Here is a 10087-nt window from a genome sequence, read left to right on the forward strand (position 1 = left end):
ATATAAAACACAAGTTCAAATTGTTTGTGCAACAATGGCAATACATAACTTTATTAGGAGAAATTCAATTACTGATGAACAATTCATTCAAGCTGAAGATGAAAGTGTAGATGTCCTTGAGGAAGATATCGATATTGGTGAGGCATCCTCGTCAAATCTACCTAGATCATCAAGACAGATGCAACATGTTCGTGATATAATTAGAGACCAGCTTGTAAATCATATCAATTGAACATTAATTTATGTTAGGTTTTTGTAATTGAATATTTGAGATATTTTACTTATTAGTTGTCATTTTAAATTTAATATTTTTACTTATTAGTTAGTCTAAAAATATAATCATGTTTATTTAAGATTTAATATTTAAGAAAAAAATTCATGCTTATTTTTATCATTAAACATTTCAACTGGCTTTTGAATCAAATTATCCAAACGAATTTTAGTTTATCTAACTGACTTTTAAAAATAAGGTATCCAAACATAAATCACGTTACATTAACTGACTTTTTTTCTAACCTTAGTTTGCTAACCTCAGTTGAATCTTAACCTCAGTTGTAAAATTTTTAATCCAAACACACCCTTAAACTCTGAAATGGACGCGTTTTTTCAACAAACGCGGCCTATAGAAATGCTGCACTGAAAACAACGCGTCAATGTATTCGTCAGTCAACGATCGTGTTTTCAATTGAAGCATGCCCACTTAGAACTGTCAGTTGAGCCTCCACTCTCCAAAATGACAGGGCTTTGGGTTTGGGCCGGAAAGCCCGTAAACATTTATTTTATTCGTTTTAATTTAAAATATTAATTATATTAGTACGCATGATAATAAAACTTTTAATTCTTTAAATTGACTCTTAAATTTTATTTTCATTAATTTAATTTTTTATATTTTTTTAAAATTATTATGAAATTTATTTAAATTTTAAAATAATTTAATATATAAAATATATTAAAAACTTGACATGTATATATAATTAAATGAGAACAAACTAAACCTCAAACTATTTTAACTTTCGAAAATACAATCTTTTACAACATGTTTTGTTATTTTATTTTTTAAAATTCAAGAGTTTTTTTTGCCTAAATAATTATATTCATTTTTATTTAGTACATAGCCAATATCAATATTTTGGCATTCACCTTAGAAAATTTTAACAGTGTAACCTATTTTTTAAACAATAAAAATTAAATTAATAATTAAAGTAAATTTGGAAAATTAAATTGATAAAAATTAAATATTAAAGACTAAATTAATAATTAAAATAAATTTAAAGGATTAAAAGTTATAGATTTTAAAGGTCTTTAATTAAATTTTTCCTTATAAACTCTGCAGTATAGATATAGATCTTGAAATAAAATATATAATTTTCTATTTACAATTTTAATTATGCTAATAAATCAAATAATTTTAAAAGTTAAAGGTATTTTTACCCTTAAACTATTCATTCAAAAATATCTGATATCCTAAACTTATATGTGATATAATTTTTTTTTAACTTTTAAAAATTGTACAATAAGCATTCCATCATTAAAAAAGTTAATTTTAACTATTAGTTAACTAAAAATTATAAAAAATAAAAAGATAAAACTTATAGAAAATGAGACATAAAATTGCAAATAAATATTTTATACAAAAATTAATATCAATCAAGTCCTTGGAACAATGGTCGGTATAAGAAATAATATTTGTAACCTATTATTTATATATAATTTAGGGGACATATAATTGATATTAATTTTTAATAGGGTATTTATCTATAATTTTAAGAGTCAATTTTTTTTGTAATTTTTATGTTATTTTTTCGTAATTTTTAAGTCAACTAACTACCTAAGTTAACTTTTGTAATGGCAAGTTATTTAATGTATAATTTTTCAAATGTTGAATGAAAAAATTACATTACATGAAAGTTTAGGATATGAGATATTTCTAAGCGAATAATTAAGAGACAAAAATATTCTCCAATTCAAATTTTAATCATTTTTTTGTAATGTTAACAATTTCAATCAAATGATTTTAACCACTTATAAAATCACACAAATTCTTTCATCTAAAAATCACTTATTTTTTCAAGCCTGACTTAATTCAGAGGGCTATACTCTCACAGCCACACATGACATGGCCACCTTTAGGTACCTCTAGTAAAACTGGCAGGCCAAGTCATATGAATCCCATGTGATTTGATGAAAATAGTGAAAATGTATGGAACATCGTACATGAATTGAAGATGGAAGCAATGTGGCGAATGAAAGACGAATTGATATTGAAAATTTCACAAGAAATAAAAAGGTCCGACAATTTCAGTTATCGCATTTTCAAAATATGAAAATATTATTTGCATAAAAAGACAACTAATTTAGGATTTGATAACCTTATAAAACTCTCCAAACTCCCTTCACAATTATTATGCCACTCTCTTTTACTAATTCTCTAAAATTCTCGAACTCAATTTTGTCATCACTATCCCAACATCCTTAAAATCCTCACCCCTTTCATCTCTCCAACGTCCAATTTTGAAAAAAAAGAAAAAAGAAAAATAATGATTCTATAAGTTAGAAAATGAAAAATACACTTTTCCCTCGCTTGGGGAGAGAATTCTAATTATTTTTGTTAGAAAAGTGGTCCACAATTAAGATAAACAGAAAATGTAGGGTTTGTTTTATATTTTCAACCTGATCGATCAGTGCACGGAATCCAAGCCACAAGTTGGGGGAATAAATAATAATGCATGGTGTGTGTACACACACACACACACATCTCACAATGATATTGTGCGTGTGCTCCCAAGATTTGAAACATTGCTCCTAACACATTCGAACGTGCAAAATTCCCTCAGTTGCTCTCTAGTTTTTCTTTATTATTATCCTCTAGAATTAATCGACTCAGATGTGCTGGTACGTATATGTTCAGAGTCAAGACCCTAAACCAACTTGTATTAAAAATTAATTCTAAGGATATAGTTTGTATTTTCAGTTTTAGTTCAATCTTTATTTAAAAAAAATTAGAGAGACAAGCATCAATAACTCAAGGTTACAGGAAGGATTGAATCCGTGACATTCTACTAAAACTTACACGTCACTAAGTTATGTACAAAGCCATTTTCAATCGTTGTAATTTGTATGTTGCTGCTTATTAGTAACACTTTTGCGGCCCAAATTCAAGCTAAATAAATGAGCAGATGAATGCTACAACAATGAATTATTTCACCATTAAAAGCTTGTTTCATTTGTAGTTTTAGTAATTTGGTCAGATTTTGAGTCGCCTATTGAAATTAAACTAATATTGACATCATAAGAAACAATTTCATATAAACATCTCATGGACATTACATGAACATCTTCCCTGATCTTTTGCAGTTGTGGAGAAGCATGATTTTATGGTAGGAACATGTTATTTTAATGTTTTCTTGCAGATACCAATTTGACTAAAACGGATATGCCAGTTAATTCCAATCCCTCCCCCCTCTATATTCCTTACTATAGTAATCACACATGCAAAAACAATGCAAATCGAAATTGCATATTGGATATGGAATTCCACTCTCTCTAGCGCACCGCCTGTATCATCATAGCATCATCAACGTAGGAAGTAGTGGAAGGCACAGAGATTATGAAGCTCGCTAGATTCTCAAGCTGTCGTGGTGTAGCATTCGAGATCAATCCTAATAGAACCAACCCTTTGCAATAATAGGGTCATCCTCTTCACCACCACCACCACCACCATTATCATCACTGCCAAAGCAAGATAGAACGGGAGCTAACTGGATATGGCTTCCATGGAGTCGTAACAGTTCTTTCAAGATATTCCCTCGGTCTCACCACTCGGCTAGCCCAAGTAGGAGCCGAGCCAGCAGCCACTTCTGTGACATTGACATGGACGAAGCAGGCGGGGATGTTGAAGTAGAGTTCTTAGCAGAAATTGAGGATTTAGAGACACCAGAGATGGTCAAGGTTGCACCACCAAAGAATGCGAAACTTCAAGGTTGTCAGTGATTCTGCTTGATCAAGGCTTCACGGTGTACAAGATCTTATTTTTGGTTTGTTTGAGCTTGAACATGGTTGCTTTGGCTCTTGCAGCTTCAGGGCATCTCCAATATGGGAAAGACACAGCAACACTGTTCTCCATTGGGAACGTTTTAGCTCTAACGTTGTGCAGAAGCGAGGCAGCACTAAGATTCATCTTCTGGTTTGCTGTGAAAACTCTCGGTAGGCCAAGTGTTCCTCTCTCAAGATCAAAACTTCAATCACTTCCTTTCTTCAAAGCCTCGGAGGAATGCACAGTGGATGTGGGGTTTCTTCTATAGCTTGGCTTGTCTATTCTCTTGTCCTTACAATCAAAAACAAAAAACTAACTTCGCCAGAGATTATTGGATTAGCATTTGGGATTCTCACTCTAATTTCTCTTTCTTCCCTAGCCGCCTTTCCTGTCATCCGCCATCTTCATCACAACTTCTTCGAGCGAACACATCGTTTCGCAGGGTGGATGGCTCTGATTCTTCTCTGGTTCTTCATCTTCCTCTTATAAGCTATGACCCTAGTTCAAAAACCTACAATGCAACCATCTCTATGTTAATAAAGAGGCAAGAGTTTTGGTTCACCGTAGCCATAACCATCCTGATCATCACTCCTTGGCTAACTGTAAGAAAAGTTCAAGTCAAGTGTCAGCAGCATCTAGCCATGCTTCAGTTATAAAATTTGATGGTGGGGTTAAACCAGGATTACTTGGAAGAATCAGCCCATCGCCATTATCAGAATGGCACGCCTTTGGGATCATTTCAGATGGGGAAAAGGAACACATAATGCTAGCTGGTGCAGTTGGGATTACACCAAGTCTTTAATCTGTAACCCACCAAGCCACCTATGGGTTCGAACCATGCACTTCGTTGGCTTGCCTTATCTGATAAATCTGTACCAGAGGGTGGTTTTGGTGGCCACTGGTTCAGGGTTTGTGTGTTCCTGTCATTTCTGCTGCAACCATGCCCTGCAAACGTTTTTCTAGTGTGGGTGGCTAAGGATATTGAGATGAACTTTGGGAAGGAGATTATTGAGTTCTTGGGAGATATTCGAAAGAGAAGATGATTGTTCATGACACTGCAATTAGTGGGAGGCCGAATGTTGGAGAGATGAGTGTGGATGCTGCAATTAGGTGGGATGCTGAAGTGGTCATTGTTACAAGCAATCCCGAAGGAAGTAGAGACGTTGTTAGAGCTTGTAAGAAGGGCTGGATCCCTGCTTTTGGGCCTATTTGGGATTCTTGAAGGATACTCAAGTCATAAAGGGAGTTAAGGCGAGAATATATATATATATATATATTCTTTATTATTAGCCATACCCTGTTCAATAGATATATATATATATATATCATGTACTACTATATTCATTCACTCCCTCTGTTTAAATTGAACAGGTGTGGCCGATAATAAGGAATTCTTATTGGTTATAGCAATTTTGTAGAATTGAAGAAGCCTTTGATAAATATATATCATACTAATTGCTTCATTATTGGTTCATTTGGTACGAATTATAGTAAATACTAAGTGAATAGTACATTGATTTATTTAATATTGTATTGAACATAAGAGAAAGAGAAAACGCTACCCATATTCATATTTGTATGCTACACTCGGATCGTATAAAATCTTCAAGTTATTTGCCCAATGAAAAATGTGCCACCTGATTTTTTTTTTATCTTAAATGTGAATTTTTTACATCACCGATAATTTTATCTTTGGCTTGAAATGGTGTTAGAAATATAATGATAAATAAACAAGCTCAGTTTATTAAGAATAAAACATATTATACACACTGACATGGTTCTTAATATGACATGATTAGAACACTCATGATCCTAGCTTATGCAATTGCAATTGCACCGACTGGCAAGTGGTTCCTTTCCCACTAATGACTAATGCAATTGCTTCAGCATGATCTATGTATTACATTACAATTACATCACCAACCCAAGACACCAAAAACATAGTTATAAATTTGCACCCACACAATTTTTTAGGGACGACAAGCGGAGTTTACAAATCGGACATTCTGGAATCGCCATAAGCGACTTTTATTTATTTACAGAATTCACGAAACAAAACGCCAAAACATCAACACACTGAACATGTCTGTCTATCGACTCCATAAAACCTCAGGTTTTCCTGGTTTCAAAGTCTCTCTTCTAGGCACTTCATAAGTCAACCCTCCTTGGTTGCCATGATCAAATCTGATCCAATGTTCTGTTTCGAGCCTGATTCTATTTCATCATCATCTCCCACAACCATGGTTTTGGTTGTCTGTGCTATTTCTGTTATGGTTTCTCCAATAGCATCGATAAAGCCACTTCCTGCTTGACCTTTCTGAACTTGTTCTGAGGCTCTCTCTGCTGGTCTGATCATTGTCTGTCCGATTTCACCTACAGTTTCACCTACTGCTCCTATCACCTCGCTTCCTCCTTGTGCAGCTGCATCTAATGGCTTCTTCATTGTCTGCGCAAAATCTCCCACTGCTTCTTTAGTGGATTGGGCATATTGGCCTATAGTTTCGCCAATCCCACCACCTTCCTGAAAGCTTCCAGTGATGTTTTGGAACATGCCTCCTCCTTTTTGACCTTGTTCTTGTCCAGATGATGGCCTCCGCTCAGTTTCCTCAAGTGAAACCGTCATAAGAAAGTCTCAGTTTTCAGCAGCGTTATCATAGTACACTTTTCAATAAAATCACAGCACATTCACTGGAGATTAAACTCAACTCTATTCAAGTCAGGGTTGCAAAAATATTTTCAAGTATGGAACCTAAATAAAAAGTTAAAGAACTTAAGCTTTTAACGTCATGTTCTTCATAATCTAAAAAGCAAAATATTAGAAACAAATGCTCATAAATTCCTTCTCTTTTCCCTCAGACTTGACATGACACTAACTTGTACTCCTTTCATGGGAAAGGAAAAATCAATTAGAATCTATTTTTACAAAAACACAAACAAAAAATACTCTTCAAATATCCTAAAATTAGAACATATTTCCAACAGAATTTTCAATTCCGAAATGTTATCACCATTTAAGAAACAAGGATTGCATGTGAATCTGGAGCTGTGTGCTCAAGCATGATGCATAATGAATATATGAATTAGAAGCAGAAGGCCTGTTGGCCTAATGCCACCTTAGCCACCCCCAAATGTGAGGGGTGGCAGTTTCGAATGGGGGAAGCTTTCCTTTGGGAGTGTTGTGTGTGAATTAAGCCAATATATATATATAAGATATATGAATTAGAACTGCGATTAAGAGAATAAAAACCTGTGGTTGAGACGCTTTTTAGTTTCGTAATCCTTCTCTGCCTCCTCCTTCTTCCTCGCAGTATAATCCTTAGCAGTCTCCCCAGCTCTAGCAGCTAACCCTTTGACAGCACCTAATGACTTGGATGCAAGCTCACTGGCCTTATTAGCAGCATACCCCGCCGTTCCCTGAACAATATTCGCCGCCGCTTTTGTCCCTTCCACAGTCTTCTCCGTCGAATAATGCGCCGCCGTCCACCCTGCCACAGTCGCCTTGTCCTTCAGATCAGCCGCCAGTTTTCCAGCATATTCAGCAGCAGTCTTGCCAGTCTCCAGAGTGACATCCTTAGCCCGACCAGCTTTCTCTCCCAACATATTGAGTAGTAGTGCTACCTGCAGATTTCGCCTTCTCTGCTGCTTGAGAGGTGTAATCTGCAGCCGTCTGAGTGGCGCTTGAGATGGTGTCTTTTGCAGAAGCATAACCTTGTTGGCCTTTCTCTAATGTCACGTCCTTAGCTTGAGCAGCCTTCTTGCTGCTTGAGAGGTGTAATCTGAAGCCGTCTGAGTGGCGCTTGAGATGGTATCTTTTGCAGTAGCATAGCCTTGTTGGCCTTTCTCTAGTGTGTAGTCTTTTGGCTTGAGCAGCTTTTTCCATTGCTATGTCCTTGGCCTGTGCAGCTTTCTCCTGAGTTGTTTGGGTTGTAGAACCGACTGTCTCATTAGCTGCCTGCTTTGCTCTTTCATACCGCTCCTGTGCTGCTCTCATAGCTTCCATTGTGTTCTCTTGGACTTGGCCTCTGTATTTGGAAATGTCTTCCAAGGTAGATGTGATTCTTTCTCCTGATCACCACCTCTTCCTCTGTTTTCTTCTCGTCTTGCTCTCTCTGTCGCTGATTCTAATCCTCTTGCGTCCCTTCCATCTTCTTCCTTCTCGCCTCCTTCGAATGTGCACGTTATAACAGCAGTAGGACCTTGAGTTTCAACTCCAACCCTGCCTTTAACTTCTCCTCCGCTCTCTGTGCCTCTCGTCCCCAGTTTCTCTTCTCTGATTCTAGCTAGCCTCCCCTGTTTTCCCAGCTTCTTCCCTCTTCTGCTTCAACCTGCCCTTTGTTCCCTCTTCTTCCTTTCTCCCGCTTCAACTTGCCCTCTGTTTTCTCTTGCCTGTTTCTCCACACCGCTTTGCGTTGGTCCGCCCGTATTCACTACTCTGGATCGACTCTCGGGTTCAGATTGATCTCTCCCTCTAGCTCTCCAGCCGAGCCCTTGTTCGCTTCAGCTTCCCTTCGAACTGGCCCACATTTGAAAAGGGCGCGGTATTCCCGACTTTAGCGGCATAAGACTCTTTCTTCTCCCCCTTTCTCCCTTCACCTTATCAGCAAGAGATTCGAAATGAGGCCCCAATTCATGAGTCTCCCTGGCTTTCCCAGTCCCGCCAATATCCCCAATGGCTCTCCCGCCATGCTCCTTCCTGTACTCCCCACCGGTAACTCCTGAATACTCCCTTGCGGGTATCCGATCCTTCCTTGACCTGTTCAGCGAGATGCTCGAAGTGGGTGGTCATCTTGGGGACTCGATCCTTCTCAATGTGAACCTCCCTCTCGGTAGTCGTGTTCTCCCTGCGAGACACCTGTTCCGACGCCATTGTTTGTCGTCAACTTCTTCTGTACAAGCGATCGCTTTATGTTCGATGATATGCTTGTCCGAGATGAGACACACAGAGAAACCGGAATGAGCGGGATATAAAAGGGGAAGTGAGCATGGCGGTCGGGAAGGAGGTGGCTGGTGGATGGGTATGCATGAGAGAGGACATGTGGGGGGAGAGGTGGCGCTGGTGCCACGTGGATGGGGTGGTGATAACCATTTGGGTGACTCAGCTTTGAATTCGCAGAGAGCAAAGAGGCGAAGATGAGGATCAATATGGCAATGTTCGAAGGCTTCGTGAAGAAGACACGTGGAAGCTTTGAACGAGTAACGAATGACTCGTTCAAAGCTTTGAACGAGGGGGCGAGGGGAGAGACATCTGGCCTCTGTTTTCTGGGTTTACATAAATTGGTGGCCTATCCAAAAATTGGATTTGATTCTCGAGTTGTGGAACTCACAGCACGTTTATAGTATAATTTTGAATATCAGACCAAAAAAAAATTTGAATAACTTTGACTTAAATCTGATTTTAAAATGTTTTTAAAAAAAGATATTTATGTTTAGGCTTGAGTTCTGTAAGTTGTTATAATTATAGGAATAACCCAAATTATCAGTTACAGACCCTGAACCAATCAACTTTAGTTTAGTGTTAATCGGTCTCGGTTTAAAAATCGATTTCATATGCAATTTAGAATCAATTTATTAAATTGAAGCAAAAATATTGCCCTTTCAATATCTTAAGTAATTTATTTTAATTTCTGTTTCAATTTAATGCATTGATTTTAAACTTTGGTCATATCTATTCTTTTCCAATATTTCATTAAAGACGATTTTACAACAATTTAGACCACCTGAGGACTAGAAAGAAGTCATAGAACTAAAGTAAAACAATAAATACATTTGAATTATGAGTATATAAAAGTGAAAATTGTATCATTTACAAGTCTTAAGCACTACTTTGACTTTTATTCACAACTTCAACTCAGTCTTGCAATATAAACTAGTAGTTTTAGACTGTGGTTAGAATTTGAATTGAAAAATATTGATTATAAAACAATGATTAACAGAACGTGATGATATTTAGATAATATTTTTAAAATTGGTTTTAATAAAATTAAAGATATTTGGATAATTTTTTTAATACTAATTTTGAATATATAAATTACAGGCATTCATTTTATCGTATAT

At 36.4% G+C, this 10087-nt stretch overlaps 1 protein-coding gene and 1 pseudogene across 1 annotated transcript; one reads left to right on the plus strand and one right to left on the minus strand.

Moving 5' to 3' along the window:
• The first annotated feature begins 34 nt into the window (after positions 1-34).
• On the plus strand, positions 35-5255 carry LOC129299986 (adenylate-forming reductase 06235-like; annotated as a pseudogene).
• Positions 5256-6188: 933 nt separating this feature from the next.
• On the minus strand, positions 6189-8944 carry LOC129299987 (seed biotin-containing protein SBP65-like). Its single transcript, XM_054938504.1, is given in 8 exon segments — positions 6189-6664; positions 6892-6946; positions 7281-7294; positions 7297-7627; positions 7629-7787; positions 7790-7894; positions 7929-8098; positions 8747-8944. Coding segments are annotated over 8 exon segments (1464 nt in total). The 5' UTR covers positions 8901-8944.
• Between the last annotated feature and the right edge of the window lie 1143 nt (positions 8945-10087).

This window comes from Prosopis cineraria, unplaced genomic scaffold, assembly GCF_029017545.1.
Source record: "Prosopis cineraria cultivar Desert tree isolate PC_DT_omini unplaced genomic scaffold, ASM2901754v1 PC1377, whole genome shotgun sequence".
Classification (NCBI taxonomy): domain Eukaryota; kingdom Viridiplantae; phylum Streptophyta; class Magnoliopsida; order Fabales; family Fabaceae; genus Prosopis; species Prosopis cineraria.